We start from the raw sequence: 27,200 nt of genomic DNA, 5'->3' as shown, positions 1-27,200 counted from the left end.
AGCAATGGAACAGCCTCCAGGAGGGATATGGCTTCTTTCTCTCTCTATGTAGAGTTAGGGGGTGGAGAGGGAGTTAAGAGGCATTGTGTTAATCGTGCTCAGCGTGAATGAACCAGGAGTGACCCACGAGTGTCGATTGTGTCCAATGTGACTGAAGGCTTGAAGCAGTATCTTATTCAATGAGTGGGGACAATCCTGCTAATCCATATTGGAAGCAGTATTGTCAACAACTGAAGGACAGGCCAGTAACTCGATGGCCATTAAGTTAATCCAATCAGCACAGAAGGTATCAAGAAAAGAATGAAGTTGATACGACTGAATGACCAACAATAAATATTGCTTTGCACTTACAGTAAACAGGAAATGAGTGCTTTTATCTCTCGCACAAATCGTAGTCAATTTCATATTTCCCGCTTTTCTTTGAATCCATTTCTAGGATGCTGCTGTTGCTGGCAAGGCCAACGTTTATTGCCCATCCCTAATTACCTCAAAAAGTGGTGAGCTGCCCTCTTGAACACTGTGGTCATTTCGGAGACAGTTAGAGTCCACTGCGTTGCTGTGGGTCTGGGGGCACACGTGTGCCAGAGCAGGAAGTGGCCAACGTTCCCTGTAGCTGCCCAGAAGGTGCCTGCGTAGGACCCTTTAAGCTATTGTGCATCTGCAGTTGCGCAAAATAGGAAGAAAACCACCCATTCCAAAAACAAATCCGAGACCACCTTAAGGAAAGCAGATTTCCTTCCCTAAAGGACGTTTGTGAATCAGATGAGTTTTTACAATAATTCCGTAGTTTCACGGCCTTTTTATCCCAGACTTATTTGATTGAACTTAAATTCGCCCACTGCCATCCAGGGATTCTAACTTGTGTATCTGGATCATTAGGGCAGGCCTCTCTGGGTTACGAGTGCAGTAATATTATCATTGCACTGCCAGAAGCTCTCTTGTTACCCAGAGGAAGTAATTGCAAAGATGATTGAGAGGAAAACTGAAGTTGGATGGCTGTTTGTGAGTGACTATCTGATGGAGAAAGAGAGAGAGAGAGAGAGAACGAGGTGTCGCTTGCTGCATACCTGCTGACTGTGTTAGACTGCAGTAAGCAGCAGTGTGGCTGGGAGACAGAGTGGTTGGTAGATTGAGCCTCCCACGCTGCCAATCAGCAACAGTGGGTGGAGACTAAACAGATTACTGGGTATGTGACTGGGTCACGTGGATTTTCAGATGGCTGGTGTTGTCAGGCAATGCTGCAGACCACAGCTGTTAAATAGGCAAAGGAAGACTCAAGCATAAACTAAATCCTGGACCAGGCAGCCATCAAATGATGTATTTTTTATGTTCAGCTATGAAAGGTATGTAGAAATTGTGCAACCTCTGCTGTTCAGTGACTGTTGATAGCATGTCGACCTGAAGCAGCCTGATTAAAGATGGTTCATCTTCAGATTGACGACTTGCCTCTTTGAGTCCTGCTGTGCTCAGTTCCTGTTGAGCTGCATTACAGGGTGAATAGGAATCCAGTTTTATTTCAAGGTACACGTGAGAGTCATTGGGAGAAAAGGAATGCCAGCAATCTGTGAGCTCTCGAGGTGCCTGGGTTCCTGGGCGGGCTGCAGTGAGTGGCTCCTGGAATGAAAGATGCTTTAGCGAGCTGTCAGCCTTTTTAGGGTTAGCTGGCTGTTTTCAGCCAGTGCGTGAAATAGTGTGTGAAGTTGCTCTGTGATCTCATCCGCCTGCTGGGACTCACTGGCTTTCGGTTGGTGCAGTAACAGGGAGATGGTAATGTTGTCCAAATCAGGGAGCCGAAACAGTATTAGGCTGAGGCTGTTAATCCTGCAAGTAGTTGCTGTCAGTTTGAACTCCTGGAGGCAGAAGGATAAAGGGATTGATGGAGTGTGAATCATTTTGGCTCTTGCCCTGGTCAAACGTGTAACAGTGAAAGGTAGGTTTTGGGCTTAGGTGCTCCAGTACATTGAGAAACAGCATTATTTATTATCCTGGTTTCTACAGCAGACAGAACATGATTTACAGTATACAAGGTTTATATAATTAAGACATAGAGAGAAACAAGTCTTTGTATCGCAGCTGTGGAGAAGCGTGGTCAGTTCTATTTGGTCTAAACGGGCAGTATTTTCACATGTTGTCATTCGAACTCTGAACTCTGGAAACTCAGATGGCCTGGATATATTTTGAAGCCGGAGATTGGCTACAGAACACATTTTGCCAGCACAGAGTCTCACTTAACGGGAATATAAACCAGAGAATCTTGGGCATGTCAGGTCAGGAGCATCATTGGTCCAGTGTGCCGACTCCCAGGGCCTATTCTCTGGCCTGAGCACCTGTCAGGAGAAGTGATGAACTGGGACAGCAACCTCGTAAAACTGCTCTTTAGTTTTCCAAGGCATCAAATGTTGTAATGGACTGAGTGTGTGTGTGTGTGTGGGAGAGAGAGAGAGAGAGAGAGCGGAGTGTGTGTGCATGTGTGAGTGTAAGAGTGTGTGTGTGTGTGTTTGTGTGTGGGTGGGTGTTGTCCATATGAGAACCCTGAATGTCAGTGCTTAACTTATGATCTCTGATGGGAAAGGTGAGGATGTATTTGGACTGTCGTGGATGTATTTGGACTGTTGGGGATGTATTTGGATTGCTGGGGATGTACTTGGATTGTCGGGGATGTATTTGGATTGTCGGGGATGTATTTGGATTGCTGGGGATGTATTTGGAACGCTGGGGATGTATTTGGATTGTCGGGGATGTATTTGGACTGTCGGGGATGTATTTGATTGTCAGGGATATATTTGGACTGTTGGGGATGTATTTGGACTGTCGGGGATGTATTTGGATTGCTGGGGATGTATTTGGAACGCTGGGGATGTATTTGGATTGTCGGGGATGTATTTGGACTGTTGGGGATGTATTTGGACTGTTGGGGATGTATTTGGACTGTTGGGGATGTATTTGGACTGTTGGGGATGTATTTGGATTGTCGGGGATGTATTTGGACTAAAGGGGATGTATTTGGATTGTTCGGGGATGTATTTGGATTGTTCGGGATGTATTTGGATTGTTCGGGATGTATTTGGATTGTTGGGGATGTATTTGGACTGTTGGGGATGTATTTGGACTGTTGGGGATGTATTTGGACTGTTGGGGATGTATTTGGACTGTTGGGGATGTATTTGGACTGTTGGGGATGTATTTGGATTGTCGGGGATGTATTTGGACTAAAGGGAATGTATTTGGATTGTTTGAGATGTATTTGGATTGCTGGGGATGTATTTGGACTGTTGGGGATGTATTTGGATTGTCAGGGATGTATTTGGACTGTTGGGGATGTATTTGGACTGTTGGGGATGTATTTGGACAATTGAGGATGTATTTGGATTGTCGAGGATGTCGTTGGACTGTCGGGGATGTATTTGGATTGCTGGGGATGTATTTGGAACGCTGGGGATGTATTTGGATTGTCGGGGATGTATTTGGACTGTCGGGGATGTATTTGATTGTCAGGGATATATTTGGACTGTTGGGGATGTATTTGGACTGTCGGGGATGTATTTGGATTGCTGGGGATGTATTTGGAACGCTGGGGATGTATTTGGATTGTCGGGGATGTATTTGGACAGTCGGGGATGTATTTGGACTGTTGGGGATGTATTTGGACTGTTGGGGATGTATTTGGACTGTTGGGGATGTATTTGGACTGTTGGGGATGTATTTGGATTGTCGGGGATGTATTTGGACTAAAGGGGATGTATTTGGATTGTTCGGGGATGTATTTGGATTGTTCAGGATGTATTTGGATTGTTGGGGATGTATTTGGAACGCTGGGGATGTATTTGGAGTGTTGGGGATGTATTTGGATTGTCGGGTATGTATTTGGACTGTCGGGGATGTATTTGGACTGTCGGGGATGTATTTGGACTGTCGGGGATGTATTTGGACTGTTGGGGATGTATTTGGACTGTTGGGGATGTATTTGGACTGTTGGGGATGTATTTGGATTGTCGGGGATGTATTTGGACTAAAGGGGATGTATTTGGATTGTTCGAGATGTATTTGGATTGCTGGGGATGTATTTGGACTGTTGGGGATGTGTTTGGATTGTCAGGGATGTATTTGGACTGTTGGGGATGTATTTGGACTGTTGGGGATGTATTTGGACTGTTGGGGATGTATTTGGATTGTTGGGGATGTATTTGGACAATTGAGGATGTATTTGGATTGTCGAGGATGTCGTTGGACTGTTGGGGATGTATTTGGACTGTTGGGGATGTATTTGGACTGTCGGGGATGTATTTGGACTGTTGGGGATGTATTTGGATTGTCGGGGATGTATTTGGATTGTCGGGGATGTATTTGGATTGTCGGGGATGTATTTGGATTGTCGGGGATGTATTTGGATTGTCGGGGATGTATTTGGATTGCTGGGGATGTATTTGGAACGCTGGGGATGTATTTGGAGTGTTGGGGATGTATTTGGATTGTCGGGTATGTATTTGGACTGTCGGGAATTTATTTGGATTGTCGGGGATGTATTTGGACTGTCGGGGATGTATTTGGACTGTTGGGGATGTATTTGGATTGTCGGGGATGTATCTGGATTGTCGGGGATGTATTTGGATTGTCGGGGATGTATTTGGACTGTCGGGGATGTATTTGGACTGTTGGGGATGTATTTGGATTGTCGGTGATGTATTTGGACTGTCGGGGATGTATTTGGACTGTTGGGGATGTATTTGGATTGTCGGGGATGTATTTGGATTGTCGGGGATGTATTTGGATTGTCGGGGTGTATTTGGACTGTCGGGGATGTATTTGGACTGTCAGGGATGTATTTGGACTGTCAGGAATGTATTTGGACAATTGAGGATGTATTTGGATTGTCGGGAATGTATTTGGACTGTTGGGGATATATTTGGACTGTCGGGGATGTATTTGGACTGTCAGGGATGTATTTGGACTGTCGAGGATGGATTTGGACTAAAGGGGATGTATTTGGACTGTCGAGGATGGATTTGGACTAAAGGGGATGTATTTGGATTGTTCGAGATGTATTTGGATTGTTCGGGATGTATTTGGACTGTTGGGGATGTATTTGGATTGTCAGGGATGTATTTGGACTGTTGGGGATGTATTTAGACTGTTGGGGATGTATTTGGACAATTGAGGATGTATTTGGATTGTCGAGGATGTCGTTGGACTGTTGGGGATGTATTTGGACTGTTGGGGATGTATTTGGACTGTCGGGGATGTATTTGGATTGCTGGGGATGTATTTGGATTGTCGGGAATGTATTTAGATTGTCGGGGATGTATTTGGACTGTCGGGGATGTATTTGGACTGTCAGGAATGTATTTGAACAATTGAGGATGTATTTGGATTGTCGGGAATGTATTTGGACTGTTGGGGATGTATTTGGACTGTTGGGGATGTATTTGGACTGTCGGGGATGTATTTGGACTGTCGGGGATGTATTTGGACTGTCGGGGATGTATTTGGACTTTCAGGGATGTATTTGGACTGTCAGGAATGTATTTGAACAATTGAGGATGTATTTGGATTGTCGGGAATGTATTTGGACTGTTGGGGATGTATTTGGACTGTCGGGGATGTATTTGGACTGTCAGGGATGTATTTGGACTGTTGGGGATGTATTTGGACTGTCGGGGATGTATTTGGACTGTCAGGGATGTATTTGGACTGTCGACGATTGATTTGGACTAAAGGGGATGTATTTGGATTGTTCGAGATGTATTTGGATTGTTCGGGATGTATTTGGACTGTTGGGGATGTATTTGGATTGTCAGGGATGTATTTGGACTGTTGGGGATGTATTTAGACTGTTGGGGATGTATTTGGACAATTGAGGATGTATTTGGATTGTCAGGGATGTATTTGGACTGTCGGGATGTATTTGGACTATTGGGGATGTATTTGGACTGTCGGGGATGTATGTGGACAATTGAGGATGTATTTGGATTGTCGGGGATGTATTTGGACTGTTGGGGATATATTTGGACTGTCGAGGATGGATTTGGACTGTCGGGGTTGTACTTGGACTGTCAGGGATGTATTTGGACTATTTGGGATGTATTTGGACTATTTGGGATGTATTTGGACTGTCGGGGATGTATCCGGACTGTCGGGGATGTATTTGGATTGTCGGGTATGTATTTGGACTGTCGGGGATGTATTTGGACTGTCGGGGATGTATTTGGACTGTCGGGGATGTATTTGGATTGTCAGGGATGTATTTGGACTGTCGGGGATGTATTTGGACTGTCGGGGATGTATCTGGACTGTCGGGGATGTATTTGGACTGTCGGGGATGTATTTGGACTGTCGGGGATGTATTTGGACTGTCAGGGATGTATTTGGACTGTCAGGGATGTATTTGGACTGTTGAGGATGGATTTGGACTGTCGGGGTTGTATTTGGATTGTCGAGGATGTATTTGGATTGTCGGGAATGTATTTGGATTGTCGGGGATGTATATGGATTGTCGAGGATGTATTTGGATTGTCGGGAATGTATTTGGATTGTCGGGAATGTATTTGGATTGTCGGGAATGTATTTGGATTGTCAAGGATGTATTTGGATTGTCGGGAATGTATTTGGATTGTCGGGGGTTTTATTTGGATTGTTGAGGATGTATTTGGATTGTCGGGAATGTATTTGGATTGTCGGGAATGTATTTGGATTGTTGAGGATGTATTTGGATTGTCGGGAATGTATTTGGATTGTCGGGGATGTATTTGGATTGTTGAGGATGTATTTGGATTGTCGGGAATGTATTTGGATTGTCGGGAATGTATTTGGATTGTCGGGGATGTATTTGGATTGTCGGGAATGTATTTGGATTGTCGGGGATGTATTTGGATTGTCGGGGATGTATTTGGATTGTCGGGAATGTATTTGGATTGTCGGGGATGTATTTGGACTGTTGGGGATGTATTTGGATTGTCGGGGATGTATTTGGATTGTCGGGGATGTATTTGGATTGTCAGGGATGTATTTGGATTGTCGGGGATGTATTTGGACTGTCGGGATGTGTCTGGACTGTCGGGGATGTATTTGGACTGTCGGGGATGTATTTGGATTGTTGGGGATGTATTTGGATTGTTGGGGATGTATTTGGATTGTTGGGGATGTATTTGGATTGTTGGGGATGTATTTGGATTGTTGGGGATGTATTTGGATTGCTGGGGATATATTTGGATTGTAGGGGATGTATTTGGATTGTCGGGGATGTATTTGGACTGTCGGGGATGTATTTGGACTGTCGGGGATGTATTTGGACTGTCGGGATGTGTCTGGACAGTCAGGGATGTATTTGGACTGTCGGGGATGTATTTGGACTGTCGGGATGTGTCTGGACTGTCAGGGATGTATTTGGACTGTCGGGGATGTATTTGGACTGTCGGGGATGTATTTGGATTGTCGGGGATGTATTTGGATTGTCGGGGATGTATTTGGATTGTCGGTGATGTATTTGGATTGTCGGGGATGTATTTGGATTGTTGGGGATGTATTTGGATTGTCGGTGATGTATTTGGATTGTTGGGGATGTATTTGGACTGTTGGGGATGTATTTGGATTGTTGGGGATGTATTTGGATTGTCGGTGATGTATTTGGATTGTCGGTGATGTATTTGGATTATCGGGGATGTATTTGGATTGTTGGGGATGTATTTGGATTGTCGGTGATGTATTTGGATTGTCGGGGATGTATTTGGATTGTTGGGGATGTATTTGGATTGTCGGTGATGTATTTGGATTGTTGGGGATGTATTTGGACTGTTGGGGATGTATTTGGATTGTTGGGGATGTATTTGGACTGTCGGGGATGTATTTGGACTGTCGGGATGTGTCTGGACTGTCAGGGATGTATTTGGACTGTCGAGGATGTATTTGGATTGTTGGGGATGTATTTGGACTGTCGGGGATGTATTTGGACTGTCGGGATGTGTCTGGACTGTCAGGGATGTATTTGGACTGTCGGGGATGTATTTGGATTGTCGGGGATGTATTTGGATTGTCGGGGATGTATTTGGTTTGTCGGTGATGTATTTGGATTGTTGGGGATGTATTTGGACTGTCGGGGATGTATTTGGACTGTCGGGATGTGTCTGGACTGTCAGGGATGTATTTGGACTGTCGGGGATGTATTTGGATTGTCGGGGATGTATTTGGATTGTTGGGGATGTATTTGGATTGTCGGTGATGTATTTGGATTGTCGGGGCGTATTTGGATTGTCGGGGCGTATTTGGATTGTTGGGGATGTATTTGGATTGTCAGGGAAGTATTTGGACTGTCGGGATGTGTCTGGACTGTCGGGGATGTATTTGGATTGCTGGGGATGTATTTGGATTGCTGGGGATGTATTTGGATTGTCGGGGCGTATTTGGATTGTCGGGGCGTATTTGGATTGTTGGGGATGTATTTGGATTGTCAGGGAAGTATTTGGATTGTCGGGGATGTATTTGGACTGTCGGGGATGTATTTGGACTGTCGGGATGTGTCTGGACTGTCGGGGATGTATTTGGATTATCGGGGCGTATTTGGATTGTTGGGGATGTATTTGGATTGTCAGGGAAGTATTTGGACTGTCGTGATGTGTCTGGACTGTCGGGGATGTATTTGGATTGTCGGGAATGTATTTGGACTATTGGGGATGTATTTGGACTATTGGGGATGTATTTGGACTGTCGGGGGTGTATTTGGATTGTCGGGGATGTATTTGGATTGTCGGGGATGTATTTGGATTGTCGGGGATGTATTTGGATTGTCGGGGATGTATTTGGATTGTCGGGGATGTATTTGGATTGTTGGGGATGTATTTGGATTGTTGGGGATGTATTTGGATTGTTGGGGATGTATTTGGATTGTTGGGGATGTATTTGGACAATTGGGGATATATTTGGATTGTCGGGGAGGTATTTGGATTGTCGGGGATGTATTTAGATTGTCTGGGATGTATTTGGATTGTCGGGGATGTATTTGGATTGTCGGGGATGTATTTGGATTGTCGGGGATGTATTTGGATTGTTGGGGATGTATTTGGATTGTTGGGGATGTATTTGGATTGTTGGCGATGTATTTGGATTGTTGGCGATGTATTTGGACAATTGGGGATATATTTGGATTGTCGGGGAGGTATTTGGACGATTGGGTATGTATTTGGATTGTCGGGGATGTATTTGGGTTGTCGGGGGTGCGTTTGGACTGTCGGGGGTGTATTTGGACTGTCAGGGATGTATTTGGACTATTGGAGATATATTTGGACTATTGGGGATGTACTTGGACTGTTGGGGATGTACTTGGACTATTGTGGATGTATTTGGACTGTCGGGGATGTATTTGGACTATCGGGGATGTATTTGGACTGTCGGGATGTACTTGGACTATTGGGGATGTATTTGGACTGTCGGGGATGTATTTGGACTGTTGGGGATGTATTTGGACTGTCGGGGATGTATTTGGACTATCGGGGATGTATTTGGACTGTCGGGATGTATTTGGACTGTTGGGGATGTATTTGGATTGTTGGGGATGTATTTGGATTGTTGAGGATGTATTGGTTGTTAAACAAATGGAACCCCAGGTTCTCAAAGTCACAGGCAAACAAGCAACAGCTCCCATTGTCCTGCTCTCCCTACCATACAAAGGCTCTCGGTCTGCCAATGCTTTAAGTTAAAAATTCACATTCTTGTGTTTAATTCTCTTCAAAGCCTCAGCCATCTCCATCTCTCTATCCTCTACTACAAACCTCTCTCCAAGCTCTCCATTCCTCAACCCAATCAGCAGTCCTGTCCTCTAGAGTTGAACCCTGAAACCTCTGCACAGGGCGTCTTGGAGCACAGTCGGTAGAGTTCCTCTAGGTTCAAGTATCGCTCCAGGACTTAGTGGCCAAGGAATTTGCACTCATAACGAGGCCAAACAGGTTGTGTATCAACTTGTAAATCCTTCCAGCACACGCCAATGACTGGCAGCAAGAGCGGGAGAGATTCCTGGTCAGCTGTCTGATTAAAAGAAATTGGAGCCTTTACCATCACTATCCATAGCTCCAGACTACCACATGCATGGAAAGTGTATGTTGCCACAGCAACTCGGGCTCTTTTGGGGGGTGCTGGTTGGCTCGTTCAGCTGTACAGCTGATGTGGATCAGATCGATGCCAACGCCAAGGGACTCAATCGCGGTTCTGGCTGGGCTGGACTCAGGACCTGCCTCCTTGCCCGGCCTGTGGTGAAAGTCATGGTGCCTGTGGGTCAGACCTGTCTTCGCTGTCCACATCGCCACCACCCTCTCCTTCCTTTAAGACCCTTCTGAAATTCCACTTTGACCAAGCTTCAGCCGTTACTCCTGATAGCTTTTTTTCTTGGCTCCTCATTATCCCTCTGTGGAGAGGCCTGGGATAGCTTTCTATGATAAATACACTTTATAAAATGTAAGTGCTTGTGTGTTAAGGATACACAGTTACTCAATGTTGGCAGGAATGTGATACCCACTGCTTTGGTAATTTGGTTTAAATGTTGAGCTGATCAATTAGTTGCCATTGAAAGTTCTGTGTATTACACAATAGAGCGAGTGAGAGGAGGCCTTCCCTTTGAATTAGCTGCAGCAGAATTACAAACCTATTCTTTACAAACAGGTTTCTAATTTTGTTATGGTTACTAGAAGAAGACCTCCCTCCCCTCTCCCCTTTTCCATTTTAGACTTCAGCAAGAGGCAGCAGCCCTGTGGCAGTAACAACACACTTGACATTCAGCCAAGATTCCTCCCCTCTGCCTCAACCCTATTTCTCAGCCTCAGCAAAGAGCTCCCTCAACTCACCAGGGCAACACTTGCCCACAACCTGGTCAATTAGTACCAAATACTTCCCATTGGAACCTTACAGCCACGAGACAGAGAACATATTTAACGTGAGCCCTGGTTCCAGGGACAAGAAGTCAGTGTCTATAATCCCAGACCTCCCTGTCACTTGCCATTTCAACACTCCACCCTGCTCTCATGCCCACATGTCCGTCCTTGGCCTGCTGCATTGTTCCAGTGAAGCTCAACACAAACTGGAGGAACAGCACCTCATCTTCCGACTAGGGACTTTACAGCCTTCCGGACTGAATATTGAGTTCAACAACTTTAGATCATGAACTCTGTCCTTCATCCCCACCCCCCTTCCAATCCTACTTTTTTCCAATAATTTATATAGATTTTTCTTTTCCCACCTATTTCCATTATTTTTAAATGTATTTCCATCCATTGTTTTATCTGTACCTTTTAGCCTATTTCAATCCCTTCACCTCACCCCACCCCACCCCCCACTAGGGCTATCTGTACCTTGCTTGTCCTGCTTTCTACCCTTAATTAGCACATTCCTTAGATAATATCACCACCTTCAACACCTGTTTGTCTTTTTGTCTATGACATCTTTTGACTATCTCCAACTATCACTGGCCATCTATTCAGCTCCACCTGTCCCACCCCACCTTAAACCAGCTTATATTTCACCTCTTTTCTATTTTCCCTTAGTTCTGTTGAAGAGTCATTCAGACTCGAAACGTTAACTGTATTCCTCTCTGCAGATGCTGTCAGACCTGCTGAGTTTTTCCAGGTATTGTTTTGGATTTCCAGCATCCGCAGTTTTTTGCTTTTATCTTAGTGTCTATAATCAGTTCCCCATCTTATGCACCTTCAATAAACCAGTAATAGGGACACAGGGTACCGGACGAGCTTCAGTGGAAGAGTTAGGGTACTAAAGAGATGGGCATTGATGCTAGAATTAAGGTACTTCAGGGGAGGTGGTGGTGTAGTGATATTATCACTGGACTAATAATCCTGAGACCCAGGGTAATGCTCTGGGGACCCGGGTTTGAATCCCACCACAGCAGATGGTGAAATTTGAATTCAATAAAAATTGGGAATTAAAAGTCTGATGATGACCATTGTCAATTGTAGTAAAAACCCATCTGGTTCACTAATGTCCTTTCAGGAAGGAAATCTGCCATCCTTACCTGGTCTGGCCTACATGTGACTCCAGACCTACAGCAATGTGGTTGGCCTTCTGAACAAGGGTGATTCGGGATGGGCAATAAGTGCTGGCCTAGTCAGCGATGCCCACATCCCATGAACGAATATTAAAAAATAAACCAGAGCAAAGAGCTTTGATGGTGGAATTATGGTAACAGAGCAATGGGTCTTTCTGGGAGGGTTGGAGTACCAATGGGATTGGCTTCAACAGGGTCAGTGGCCACTCTTGTTATAGTTCACTGGAAATGTGCTATGCATCAACCCGAGTTAAAATTATTTTCAATTTAATTCAAATTGGCCACATTTCTTGAAGAAACTGTCTGGAATTGGAGATTGGGATTGTACAATGTGAATCGAGCGTGTGGTCCTTCAGTGGAGAGAAAAGCCTCTCGAAGCTGTCCACCCATGAATTCCAGAAGGATTAACAATGACAAATGAAAAATAAATTATTTAAAAATTTGATCTATTTGTGTCAGGAATCAAATCAACTTTGCTGAATACAGTATAAGTTGATAGGGATTTCAGACCTCTGCTCATCAGACACAATAAAAGCTGCTGTCATTTCTACCATTCGGGAAGGCTGTCACACACAAAAGGTAATACAGCCTTAAATGGCATGTCGAATGATGCTAGGTAGGTAATTAGCCATAGTCGACGAGGGACCATAGGCATCTCTCTCTCCATTTGAGAGAGACAATTGGTTACATAGCTTGAGGGGCCCAACTTAACAGCAAGCATGGGGCAAGACAAGGAGGCAGAACCCACTAGTTGTGCCACTAATTGTAGCAGGAATCTCGATAGTAATCGCAGTGGTTATAATACAATGTGATAGAAATTGTGGCAGTGATTACCTCAGTAATTATGACTGTAATATTGCAGTAATTGTGGCAGTATCACTGCAGTAATTTTGGTTGTTAACATGGCAGTAATTGTGGCAGTATTTATTGCATCAGTTGTGGCAGTAATTGTGGCAGTAATCATTTCAGAACTTGTGGCAGTAACTCTTTCGAGTACAAACCCATTTCCATCTGTTTCAGATGAAGTTACATTGTTTCATAGTTTGCCATTGTGAGATTTGAACTCTTGATTTTGGGATTACAAACCCAGTACCATAACCACTTGGCTATTTAGGCCAAGCTCTTTGTGGCAGTAACTATTGCAGTAATTATGTCAGTCATCATTGAAGTAATCATTGCAGTAAACATTGCAGAAATTGTGGTTGTAATTAATGCAATAACTGAAGCTGTAATCAGTGCAGTAATCATTGCGGTAATCATTTGAGTAATTGAGGCAGTAATTGTAGCAGTAATCATTGGAGAGATTGTGGCAGTAATTGTGCTACAAAACATGGCAGCAATTGTGGTAATACTCAGCAGTAATTCTGTCAGTAATCATAGCAGTAATTGTGGCAGGAAAAATGTTAGTAAATGCAGATGTAATTGTGGTCCTAATCATGACAATAATTATGGCAGTAATCATGGTCGTAGTTGTAACAGTAATTGAGACAAGAATCATAGCTATAATCACAACAGGCAAAGTGATGCTGGTTGATAAGCCCTGTGTTCTCAGTACCTAATTGTATGGCTGTGTAACATGAACGATTTACCACAATCAAGAAAGGAAACTTGACCTTCACTGTTTGTGGCCCATTCTGGGCATCTCATGTGTAGACAATATCAGGAATGCAGAGTCCTCTCAAAGGCAAGGCTCCCAAGTATGCCGGCACTCATCAAGGAGAGATGACGTCACTGGCTCAGGTACGTTCACACAGCGGAAGACAATTGGATGCTTAAGGATTTTCTCTATGGTGAGATAGCTGGAAGCAGACAATGAGTAAGACACCCAAAGCTCCACTTCAAGGACACCTGCATGTGTGACATGAGGCCCCAAATATCGATTCTCGCACCTGGGAGACAGGAGCTGAAGACAGAGGAAAATGGTGACATCGTCTGTGGACCCTTGTGCGCCACCATGACGATCAGTGGCTTGGCAAAAGGAGCCAGCACTGAAAATAACAACCCTCAACGATGCCTGATAACCACTTCGTATGTGGCATTTGTGGTAGAACCTGCCTGTCACAGATTGGTCTCTTCAACCATCAGTAAAAATGCACCATATGAAGCTATCCCTTCCCAATGGATTTGATTTGCCACACGTCCATCTTCTTAGGCCAGTGGAAGGATTCCAACGACAATGATGAACAGGGAACATGCCAGTAATTGTGCCAGTATTCGTGACAAGAACAATAGCTGTAACTGTAACAGTAATCTTAGCAGTAATCGAGGCAGTAATGTCGTTGAACTTTTTATTGGTTTCTCCCTATGCAATCTGTTGGGAGTTTTGCATTATTTTCATTATTTATTTTACTATAAAGAGCCAGGATGACACAACACTAAGATGCAATCGGAGAAATGCTCAAGAGGAAGAAATACTACCTTTGAAACACTGAAATGCAGGTGTGGGTGTTTAACATAACGTGTGCTGTAAGCAGCCTCAGGAATCAGAGAATGCTTTGGTCAATGAGAAACAGGAATAACATTAAGAGTTGTGAATGAAAGGCAATATACCCTCCATATATGGGCAGCACATCTAGATGGCATTGCATAAAGGAAGCTGGGGAAGGTCATTGTTTTGTTTGTAAGTGATAACTGTACAAGCGATAATTGTACAAGCGATAGATGTATAAGCGATAACTGTACAAGCGATAACTGTACAAGCGATAGATGTACAAGCGATAACTGTACAAGCAAGAATTGTACAAGCGATAATTGTACAAGCGATAATTGTACAAGCGATAGCTATATAAGCGATAACTGTACAAGCGATAGCTATATAAGCGATAGCTATACAAGCACAGTGAACTGATTCATATTAAGTTATCAATTTGCTTCATCTCTGGCTTCAAAGTTTTGCAGTGATATGTTCAATCCTGTCATATATATTTTTACTTCTTCTGTGAGGGTTGGGCCAACATTTATGGCTTAGTTGCCCTTGAGACGGTGGTGGTGAGCTGCCTTCTTGAACCGCTTGGAAGGTGGTGGCATAGTGGTATTGTCACTGCTCTAATATTCCAGACACCTGGGGCAGTGCTCTGGGGACCTGGGTTCGAATCCCACCACGGCAGATGGTGAATTTTGAATCCAATAAAAATCTGGAATTAAAAGTCCAATGATGACCATGAAACCATTGCCGAGTATCACAAAAACCCATCTGGTTCACTAATGCCCTTTAGGGAAGGAAATCTGCAGTTCTTACCTGGTCTGGCCTACATGGGACTCCAGATCCACAGCAATGTGGTTGACCCTTAAATGCCCTCTGAACAAGGGTGATTAGGGATTGCCAGTGATGCCCACATCCCATGAAGGAATTAAAAAAGTCCCTGTGGTGTAGGTACACCCACAGTGCTGTTAGGGAGGGAGCTCCAGGCTCCTGAACCAGTGACGATGGAGGAATATGTCCAAGTCTATGAGCTGCGGTGGGGTGGAACTTGGAAGTGATGACATGCCACAACATGGCCCATCCTGGTAACAAAGGTCGGGAAGAGGGGCTTGCTTGGAAAATTGCTGCAGTGAATCCTGTAGCTGTACGCAGTGCTGCCACAGGGTCTGGTGGAGAGGGTGAATACTGCTTAGACTTCAATATGTTTCAGATGGCCAAAAAAATGACGACTTTCCCAAAGCAAGCAACGCAACAAGTGAGTAGACCTAGAGGAGCGGAGTAAGAAAACTGTATGTTATTAGGATCAACACCATTAACTTACTGTAGCTCGGAAACACACATTGCTTCTTAAGTAATGAGATACATTTCCAGATGGGTTGTGTGGCTAATGCAGTTAAGCAGTTGAGTTACACAAACTTAAAAGACCCCAGGTTTAATTTCTAGCCTCTGTTGATCTCAGATGAGGTGACACTAGTGAGGGCAATTAGGGAGGGGCAGTAAATGTTGGCCTAGCCCACATCCCTTGAATGAATACAAAAAAAGAGTAGTACAGTTGCCCCATGCACACTTGGGTTCGTATGGGCTCCCATTCCTGATTATTATCCATAGATGTGGATATCGTGTAAAGTCAGGTTTGTGATTGAATGTGACGTACACCATGGTAGAATAGTTACCTTGGCTCAGGTGTAGATTGTTTTTATTATATTTGTTCATGGGATGTGGGTGTCACTGGCTAGGCCAGCATTTATTGCCCATCCCTAATTGCCCGTGTTCAGAGGGCATTTAAGAGTCAATCACATTGCTGTGGGTCTGGAGTCACATATAGGCCAGACCAGGTAAGGATGGCAGATTTCCTTCCCTAAAGGACATTATTGAACCAGATGGGTTTTTACAACAATCAACAATGGTTTCATGGTCACCATCAAACTTTTCATTCAAATTTCACCATCTGCTGAGGTGGGACTCTAACCTGGGTCCCGAGAGCATTACCCTGGGTCTCTGAAATACTAGGGCCAGTGGCAATAGCACTTCACCACCACCTCCCCAGAGGGAGGTGTCTTCTGCAAATAATAACGTCTTCTGGAAGGTTGTTGAGGGTGCCTGGTGCCCAAGCAAGGAGTGAAGGTATAGGGAGAGAGAAAGCCAGGAGAAAACACCAACAAAGAGCAGAGGAACTTTCAAAAGGCCTGTAGCCTACCCTAATGAAGGATTTATTCGTTCGATCGAGCATTAAGACAAATGGCGTTTTTTTCCTGTCTGAAGCAATACATTTGACTCTCAGGTACAATAAATGCTTTAGATCTTAACAATGCACATAATCATTTTATTAAAGCTTTAAATTCAAAGGCCCAATTATTCAGACACTGATATTCATTTTGTTTTTAACACACACCGGTACACAATGTGAAGCTGTTAGTGGTGTCTCCAGATATAAAGTACTGAGGACAGATTAGGGGGAGCAGAAATTGCAAGAATAATAGAAGATAAAATAAGTAAAAGCTTCAATTCACACAGATAGTTAGAGGTGTTTCAACCTTGGTCATTCCTATCAGAAGAGGCTCTTACTTTACTGATGTTGCCCAGAACCTGGCTGATCTAGTTCTCTAGTTAATAGAGTTAGAACACTTTCCAGTCTCGAGGCCATTCAGCCTTTTGTGACCGTGCCAGCTCTTGGAAAGAAATGTTACTCAATCCAATCCTCTGCTCTTACTACCAACCCTTCCAAATATTTATCTCCTTTCCTTTGAAAATCTTCAATCAGTCCACTGTTTCTGATTCCTGTATGGATAGGGTAGCCTAGTCACAGGAATAACTAACCCAATGATCATTGGCTGGATTTTCCCACGGGCTTCAGAACAATGTGGGAGTCCCAAGCCCGCACCTGCCAACAGCGAGACTTCTGGGAGACAACCTCCTGATTGGCCGCCTCCGAGCTCACTGTCCCAATGCAGGCGGGGCCCCCAATGCTACAGGATCAGTCGGCAGGCTGGCAGCTCTGGAGTCTTGGTAGCTCCATCGGGAGAGGTCAGTGCTGCTGAGGCAGGTCAGAGACCACGGGGTCCCCTCAACAGAGCATGGCACGGAAGACTCTGGAAGTTCAGACCTTGGGATGTGGGGGAGGGGAATCTCGTCCACGGGTTTGGATCTGGCTGTGATTGTGGCTTTTCAGCCACGCTGCCCTGTCATTGGGGCTCTGATGGCCCCCCCAGCCTGGCTGCAGGGAGGGGTCATCTGCAATGAGCTTGTGAGCTGCACGCGCAGTGAGGGACCATCAGCTGCTGGAAAAGTTCCAGCGACACCGCAAAATTGCCCATAAATGGGACCTTCGCCTTAATTGGCTGCCCACCTGGATGGGGGTAGAAGTCGATCCTGTCAACAGCCCTACCCTGGGAAAGATACCTGGCAAAGGGAATGTGTTGGGAGCTGTTCCGATATGGCTGCCCCCTCTTTTCCCAGCGCCACCACACCCCCCACCTCTAACCCTCCAATATCTCCCAGGCTGGGAAAATTCAGCCCCATAAGTTCAAATCCCACCGAGGTAAGTTGCAGGATCGAATTTCCAAGTCTGGTCTTTTGTGGGGAGGCAGCAAGAAAATGACCATAAAATCTGTTGGAAAAATCCAAATGGTTCATATTCCTGGCCTGGTCTGTACATGACCCCCGTCCCACATTAATATTAATACTTCGAACGTAGACAGGTCAGCATAAAAGGTTATTTATGGAATGTCTGAAAAGAAGCAGTGGTCAAAGCAAAATCCAAAACAGCTTTTAAAATCTAATTGGATAGATATTTGAAAAAGTCATTTTGAAAGAGTGTAGAGCCAGCAGACATGTGATGGGCTGAATGGCCTCCTTCTGTGGTTCTATGATTTAGGTTTTGAATGGAAGAGCCAGTGAAAATTCAGCGAGAAATGATTAGGTGAGACAGCCTTTGTCAGAGCCAAGGCTCCGTAAACTGATGTTGATTTATTTTTATAATGGAGCCACTGAGTACATTCATCAATCACACTCTCCAATGTTGGAAAGGAGCACAGGTCAGGGGCCCGGTAACAAAAATTAATAATACCTAAAATAAAAGTGGACAATTTAAGCACAAGTAGCCTCCTTCAGGCTCAGGTGATGCGCGGCTAGGCCTGTGTATCCTCTGAACATGACTCAGGGCTGGGCATGAGATCACCACGTTTATCCTCAAAACTCAAAACACGGCTGTTCATCGACTGTTTCAAGTTTCCCATAAAACTAACCCAAAGCAACAGATTGTTAGCATTGCAGTGGGGAATTAACAGTCGTGCTGTTGATGAAATCCTTTCATCTATGAGAGACGACGGACACGCAGCAAACAATCTATTTAGGTGGGGCGGGGTCTTCATGGTCTTCATCTTTACTGATGGCTGAAGAGCCGGATCCTTGAGAATCAGGTTCTGTCACAAGCGCCTCACTTGAAGCTACTGAGTGACCGTGTGGGTTATTATTTTCGATTGGTGGCTATTTGCCAAGCTGCTGTAGCAGCACTCGTCATCATGGTAATGCACACCAACCCCCACAGGAGGTGCTGCCATTTTCCTCTTTTGCCAGCCAGTGACTCCCAGGCGTGATGGACAATGTGGAAGGTCTTCATGTCACGCTTGCAAGCATCCACGAATTGGAGCCTTGGGCAACCCCACTGGTCATCTGGCTCCAGCTACCTCAGCATACAGAAGGTCCTTGGGTATGCAGCTGCCCTCTGTCCTGTGGACGTGCTTGAGTCCTCCAAGCTGCCTCTGTTTGAGTAACACTTGGGAGCTCTGTCTTTCAGAGGACTATCACCATTTGTGAGGATACACACCTGTCAGGATACACATAATGCACCAGAGACAACCAGGATAGAAATGATTGAGCTTCATTCCTGGTGACTTCAGTCACCCAACAGTCCTACTGAACACCAAGTATATCCTGATGCCTAAGCTCAGTGGGTGAGCTCTGGCAGTTTATATGGACCAGGGTTCAGTGCATGGCCTCTGGGTAGTGTTTCTATGGGTAGAACAGTACTGGCCTGGTTTTATTCTTAATTACCTAGTGTGGTGACTCAATCCACAACCATTGCAAACATAGATCAATTTCAATTCCCAGGATCGAAAGTGACCACAAATGAGGATAGCAGCACTGAAACCACACAAAGGCTTGTAATTACCTGCACGGCAACTCATCAGCTGAATGCAGTATGGAGGGCATCCATTGCCAGCCTGCACTGCAGGAAGCAATTTGCAAATTCCCTGGTGTGGAGCATTGCACTGTATGGGTGTGAGAGCTGGACCCCTCAGTAAGACTGACAAGAAGAGGCTTACAGCTTTGAAATGTGGCCTCTGGCAAAGAGTCCTTAGAATCAGCCGGACAGAGTGAAGAACTAACCAATCAGTCCCATGGGAAAATCGGATCCCCGGCAGCTGGCGAGCTTTTATAGCTGAAGTGGAAATGGAGAGAGTGTGTGTCAGCTGGGAAGGGCACGGTCTGGAGTTGGCGAAAGTGGCAGGTGAAACATCAGGAAGGAGCAAAGCCAGGTCGGAGAGAGACTGGATAACTTCAGAAACTGGACAGAGGGAGGAATGACAGCAGCTCGCAGAGATGCAGTGAATGGAGAGATATGCTGACGGCTCTTTATTGATTAGACCATTGATCACAGTGTACAAGTTGACCCAGGGTATAAGCCAAGCCCATTTTCCTGGCCCCCAAAAATCGTATTTATGTATATGCTCGGCATAAGTTGACCACACACACCCCACCCCAGCCCCCGCACCCCCCACAGCCTTTTCAGCTTTCGAGCCATGACATGTTATGAAGGGAGATGGCACAGTGATAATGTCACTGGGCTAGTCATTCAGAGAGCTAGCCTGCTAGCTCTCGAGATACACAGAGTCAAATCCCACCATGGCAGTTGGTGGAATTTAAATTCAATAAATACGAACTGGGATATAAAACTAGTATCAGTAACAGCGACCATGAAATCATCATCGATTGTTGTAAAAACCCATCTGGTTCACTAATGCCCTTTAGGGAAGGAAATCTCACCTGGTCTGGCCTACATGTGACTCCAGACCCACAGCAATGTTGATTGACTTTTCAAACTGCCCTCTGAAATGGCCCAGCAAGCCACTGAGTTCAAGGGCAATTAAGGATGGGCAACAAATGCTGGCCTTGCCAGCGACACCCACATCCCATGAAATAATTAAAATAAATAGTCACACTCCACAAACAAACGCTTTACTTACCGGAACCTTATAACGGGGTCAAGTCGGTGATACAGGCTGCGTGGTGAAGGTGTGCGGGAGTTTAAGATACAGTCACTCTTCGCATCGGATGCTGAGGACAATGAAATTGACAGCTTTAAAAACACTTCGATTGTGGTTAAAAGTATCTTTGTACAGTTCACTTAATTTAATAAACTGTGTCACAATTTAATATGAATTACATGTTTGTTTCTGCTCAAAAAAGAGAGATGTTGAAGCTTTCTGACTTGCACTCATCAGGAGACTTCGCAAGAACACCAATATAAGCAGAAAACAACAATTCATATTGTATGTGAAGAGAGTGCTAATTGGTTGGCAAGTGGATTCCAGTCGAGGCATTGCCATGGAGCATGCACCAATTGATGGTGACAGACAGTTAATTGCCAAGTATTGTTTGAAGTTTAAACCAGCAGCTTGACCTTGATTGGTCAAGGCATTTCCCTGAGGAGTGAGTCAGTGAATTGCTGTCACCTCCTTTGTTTAGCTGAAACAGGTGTAATGTGTGTACATTTTGTTTCTGTCTATAAAGGACAGGGCCCTGTGTATTAATATATGTAGCTTCCAGTACACACCAATGTGCCACATTGCGAGCCCAACTGACAATCTTAACTTGGTTGTCAGCATAATGTTTAGCACACGGAGGATTATTTAGCAAATGTTTTCCAATCGTGGAATCACATCTAATATTGGACACTGTGTTTTGAGATTTGCAAGCACAGGCTGGTTGGGTACAGTCTGTACCTTGCCTGTTGTGAACAATGGCTGGGGTGTGCAGTTTGATACAATCCACCAGTCTCTGGGACATATGGTCTATATATCTAGCATCACACTGACTCTGAAATTCATATACCACATTACTCATTTGTGTGATAGGCAGAGCGTCTTTTTGGCTTGACGCAGCTTCCTGTTAGTGGCGAATATCACTCGTGCTGCTGCTGCAGGGTAGCAGCGTGAAACAGCTAGCTTCACCTGTTTTTGAGATACTTTGCCCTTCCAGGGTAATCTCAGGTAGAGTGGGCATTTTTCAGGGTTGAAAGTGATGGCCTTAGGCCCGTTCATGAGTTTGTGTGATTTATAGTGTGAAATGATCTGATCAGGGTGGCCATTATCCCACAGGATGCCTTTGGCCCTATTTCAGCATCAAGCTTGCATGGTGAGCAAATGGCTCGGGCCCTATTTACAAGGTTGCCAATAAACCAATCTTATAGCGTGTGGAACTGTAAGAATCCCAATGCGTGTCTCATGGAACCCAACAAAGATCTTAGTGAGAGCTGGGCCTAGAGGGGTCCCATGGAAACACCACCAATATTCCACTTAAGGAAGCCATAGACATTGGTGCTGCATCCCATGGCGATGTAGACCCACCACCATTGCATGAATCAGCATTCATTGAACTTATGAACTCAGCAATCTGCGCAGTTGAATTCAGATTTAATAACACTACGTATGTCCAAATAGATGGTGTTTCCATGGGACCCCTCTAGGCCCAGCTCTCACTAAGATCTTTGCTGGGTTCCATGAGACATGCATTGGGATTCTTACAGCTCCACACGCTATAAGATTGGTTTATTGGCAACCTTGTAAATAGGGCCTGAGCCATTTGCTCACTGCGCAAGCTTGATGCTGAAATAGGAGCATCAAAGGCATCCTGTGGGATAATGGCCACCCTGATCAGATCATTTCACACTGTATGTTATGCAAACTCATGAATGAACTTAAAGCCGTCACTTTCGGCCCTGAAAAGTGCCCAGTTTACCATCAGATTACTCTGGAAGGGCAAAGTATCTAAAAAATGCAACAGGTGAAGCTAGCTTTTTCACACTGCTACCCTGCAGCATCAGCACGAGTGACATCCGCCACTAACAGGAAGCTGCCGTCAAGCCAAAAAGACGCTCTGCCTATCACACAAATGAGTAATGTGGTATATGAATTTCAGAGTCAGTGTGATGCTAGATATATAGACTGTACGTCCCAGAGACTGGTGGATTGTATCAAACAGCACACCCCAGCCACTGTTCACAAAGGGCAGGGTACAGACCGTACCCAACCAGCCTGTGCTTGCAAAACTCAAAACACAGTGTCCAACATTAGATGTGATTCCGCGATTGGACAACATTTGCTAAATAATGCTCAGCGTGCTAAAAATGATGCTGACAACCGATTTAGATTGTCAGTCTTAACATGAACCGCTGCAGTCCATGTAGTGTAGGTACACCCACAGTGCTGTTAGGGAGGGAGTTCCAGTTTTCTGACCCAGTTACAGTGAAGAACAGTGATATATTTCCAAGTCAGGATGGTGAGTGGCTTGAAGGGGAACTTCCAGGTGGTGGTGTTCCCATCTATCTGCTGCCCTTGTCCTTCTAGGTGGTAGTGGGTTTAGAAGGTGCTGTTGAAGGAACCTTAATGAGTTACTGCAGTGCATCTTGTAGATGGTACACACTGCTGCTACTGTGCGTTGGTCGTGGAGGGAGTAAATGCTTGTTGATGGGGTGCGAATCAAGTGGGCTGCTTTGTCCTGGATGGTGTCGAGCTTCTTGAGTGTTGTGGGAGCTGCACTCATCCAGGCAAGTGGAGAGTATTCCATCACTCTCCTGACTTGTGCCTAATAGATGGTGGACAGGCTTTGGGGAGTCAGGAGATGAGTTACTCGCCACAAGATTCGTCGTCTCTGACCTGCTGTAGAAGCCACAATATTTATATGGCTAGTTCAGTTCAGTTTCAGGTCAATAGTAACCTCCAGGATGTTGATAGTGGGGGATTCAGCAATGGTACTGCCATTGAATGTCAAGGAGCAATGGTTAAATTCTCTCTCGTTCAAGATGATCATCGTCTGGCACCTGTATGGCGTGAACATCACTTGTCATTTATCAGCCCAAGCCTGGATATTGTCCAGGTCTTGCTGCATTTGGACATGGACAGCTTCAGTATCTGAGGAGTCACAAACAGTACTGATCATTGTGCAATCATCAGCGAACATCCCTTCTTCTGACCAAACATCTGTGATGAAGCAGCTGAAGATGATAGTATTTACTATGTAAAATGATTTAATATGTAAGCATGTCTTTTTAAAATACTCTATTTGAAGACACATGGTAAATTTGAGACTGCACTTGGAAGCAAGGACCAGCATGGATTGTGTTTTGGTTGGAAGTGGCTGTAAACTCTTCAATGGTTAAACATCACCACCCCCACCCCCCTCCCCTCCCCTTACCCCCTACCCCCTACCCCCAGCACCAAACTGGCCGATGGGCGAGGGCAGATCCGCTGTGGAAGTTCTGTTTCTCCTGGCACCTGCCCAGCTGGCTTTTTGTAGTTGGGCTGACAGGCTCTGAGTCTGTAGCAGGCCTCCTGTTGGGAGGCAGTCCTTAGGGGTTGTTGGGGGGCGGGGGGGTGGGGGGGGGGGTGAATTCCAGTAACGCTGCATCTCTTAAAGGGGCACACGTAATAGCTGAAGCGTCATCTCTGTGAACACAATTCTTTTTTATTCAACTGGCTTTTGTTTCCTTAAGAGTCTAGCAAAGTAAATTGAGCTCAAAGGACAGAGACAAAGAGAGACAGAAGCCCCATGGAGTTGCAGTGAAAATTATCACTCACCTGTTACTCGTGTGACACAGACACACAGGAATGGTAGCATTTCACTCAATTCCACACAGCGTTTCCTCTCATTTGGCGATTAATTATTGGAACTGTGTTCACATTAGAATAGATAAGCATCTCGTGAAGGAAAGCATTTCAATTTGCTGCTGGTTAGGGAGAGAACAGAGTAGGAACAGCTGTGACTAGTTTTAATTACATGCACTGAGCACTGAGTGTGGAACCAGCAGTAAACAACCAGCCTGCAGCTCTAATATGGCAGCAGTCTCTCTTAGAACACCAACACCAGTCAAAACCCTCTTGACTGTGTTCAGTCCAGTTCATCGCAGTGTCTACAGTTTAGCTCTGTATGAAAAGATGGATCTGTTTTAATTGACAGTGGAATGCATGAGGAGACAGGGAAGATTTCTCATTCCTGACACATTGGCTTCAAACATGTTTTGAAAATGCACCAGTGTGAGCTGCAGAATCCAGCTGTTTCCTGTGGTATCCAGCTGTTTTCTTCAGTGCCTCACTGTCGCCCTCAGTGCCCGGCTGTCGCCCTCAGGGTCCGGCTGTGGCCCTCAGTGCCCGGCTGTGGCCCTCAGGGTCCGGCTGTGGCCCTCAGTGTCCGGCTGTAGCCCTCAGTGTCCGGCTGTAGCCCTCAGTGTCCGGCTGTAGCCTTCATTGTCCGGCTGTCGCCCTCAGTGCCCGGCTGTCGCCCCCAGAGTCTGGCTGTAGCTCTCAGTGTCTGGCTGTAGCCTTCAGGGTCCGGCTGTAGCCCTCAGTGTCCGGCTGTAGCCCTCAGTGCCCAGCTGTCACCCCCAGGGTCCGGCTGTAGCCCTCAGTGTCCGGCTGTAGCCCTCAGTATCCGACTGTCACCCCCAGGGTCCGGCTGTCACCCCCAGGGTCCGGCTGTCGCCCTCAGTGTCCGGCTATAACATTTGTCTAAACCGTTTGCTGTTTGAACATTGTAATAGTTTAGTTGCTCTGATACCCCAGGGGGTGAATTTCACAGCCTCTCCCACCCCCACCCCCACCCCCACTCCCACTGGCGTATTTGAAGGCAGGAGAAATAAAGCAGCGTGTCAGCCTTCCTGCCCGTCCCCCGTGTCTCAGTGGGTGGGGAAGGTGTCAGGCAGCCTGCCCACCCTTAGGCCTATTGCGACCCTTAAGTGGCCAATTAAGGGCCAGCAGAAGACCTCACCCCACCTCCACCGATAACACAGGCAGCAGGGGGAGGTATGGGAAAGCCCAGTAGAGCGGCAGGTTTGGCTTCACAGGCTAAAGGTGACAGTGAGGAGGTGGGAGCAATTTCTTTTGGGGGGGGCGGGGGGGTCTCCTATGCCTATTGGGGGCACTGCCAGCCCCAAGACAACATTCCCCCCTTTGTGCCTCACCCCTAGCCTCTAAAACCCTACCCACACATGCTGAGGTCACAAAAACGTCCCCGACCAATGTGTCTGGAATTACCTGAAGCTGGGTCTCCATCTTCAGTTCTTGCAGTCCCAACAGTGGCCACTACCGTGTTGTGGCACTGCTGGGGACTAAAGAGCTGCCAACCAATCAGTTTCGCCGGCAGCTTTGGGGGGGGGGTAGTGGGGGCGAGACTTGCTGTCCTTGGGGATGGAAGTCCTGCTCTTCCCTGGGCATATTATCACTGCGAGGCAGCCAGAGGTAAAGTTGGTATGGCGCTGACTAACATTTCGACTGGGGTTGGGAGGAATACATTCTCCCCCATCCTGCAAAATTCCCCCCTTCAGTGTTGTTCTAATTATTGCTTCTGAGTAGTCAGAAGACAGCCTGTGTCTGCTCCTTACAGATATCCTGCAGTGTCAGTATGACAATAGCTCACCCCATCGCTCCTCACCCCTTGCCCTCTCTCTCTGCAATACACCCTCACCTTTCACCCCCTCTCTAATAAAGCAGCTCACCCCCCCCCCTTAACCACCCCCCCTCTCCCCAGTGTAATAAAGCCCATTTACTGAAGTTTTACTGTACGCCTGGATACTCAGCTGTGAAGTGAAATCTCCCCTCTGTTATCTCCCTAAGGTACTCCCACTCTCACACACTCCCCCTACCTCACATATACATTCCCGATTTCTCTGTCTCAGTTTCTTTTTCTCTCTCTTTGACCCTGTCTAAAACTCTTTCCAAGGCCTTTGGCCTTATCTGCCTCTCTCTCTGACCCTCCCTCTCTCTCTCTCTCTCTCTCTCTCTGTTTCCTTGTCTTTCCATCTTCTTGGTCTCTGTCTCGTCTATCCCTTGCTGTCTCTGTCTCTCATCTCTCGCCCTATCTCTCTCTCTCTCTGTGTGTCTCATCTCTCTCTGTCTCTGTCTTGCTGTCTCTCATTCTCTGTCTCCACTGTCCTTCTCTATTTCTGTCTTTTTCTCTCACTCTCTGCTTCTCTCTCTCTCTCTGTCGCTGTCTCCTTGTCTATCTGTCTCTTTCCCTCTGAATCTCATCTCTCTGTCCTCCTCTTGCTCTGCTTCTCTGTCTCTCTCTGTCTGTCTCTCTCTCTGTCACTGTCTCTCTCTCTCTCGCTCTCTGTGTCACCTGTCTCTTTGTTTCTATCTCTGTTTCTGTCCTTCCCAAACAGACATGCAGAGAATTTTTTCACAGGAACTACCTATCAAGTCCTCCTTTTATGCATCTGACTCAATAGTTAACTCTCGATTTTCTAATTTCAAAACCACATGGTGAAATAATAACTCCCACAATACTTCTAACAGAAAAATAAAGATCAGAACAGCAGAAAGTCTGCAGCATTGAGGTTCAGGTGAACTTCCCACCTCACATCTTAGGCCCCTGAGAGAAAGACAGGTAAGTGGAGCAACCTGCGGAACTAACTCAAACATTAAACAACCACCTTCATGGGTGAATTAAATGTCCCTTGCAGATTTGTGA

At 45.7% G+C, this 27,200-nt stretch overlaps 1 protein-coding gene across 1 annotated transcript in view; it reads left to right on the top strand.

Moving 5' to 3' along the window:
* Positions 1-1,208: 1,208 nt before the first annotated feature.
* Positions 1,209-27,200, top strand: part of LOC121272105 (nuclear receptor ROR-alpha A) — a 301,155-nt gene continuing 275,163 nt past the window's right edge. Inside the window, exon 1 of the mRNA XM_041178549.1 lies at positions 1,209-1,343. Within this exon, the coding sequence (XP_041034483.1) occupies positions 1,313-1,343 (31 nt within the window). The 5' untranslated portion in view covers positions 1,209-1,312. The remainder of the gene's footprint in view (positions 1,344-27,200) is intronic.

The sequence above is a fragment of the Carcharodon carcharias genome, chromosome 32 (assembly GCF_017639515.1).
Source record: "Carcharodon carcharias isolate sCarCar2 chromosome 32, sCarCar2.pri, whole genome shotgun sequence".
In the NCBI taxonomy this organism is placed as follows: Eukaryota; Metazoa; Chordata; class Chondrichthyes; order Lamniformes; family Lamnidae; genus Carcharodon; species Carcharodon carcharias.
Note: the sequence above shows the minus strand (reverse complement) of the source record. Positions and strands in the feature narration are given on the sequence as shown.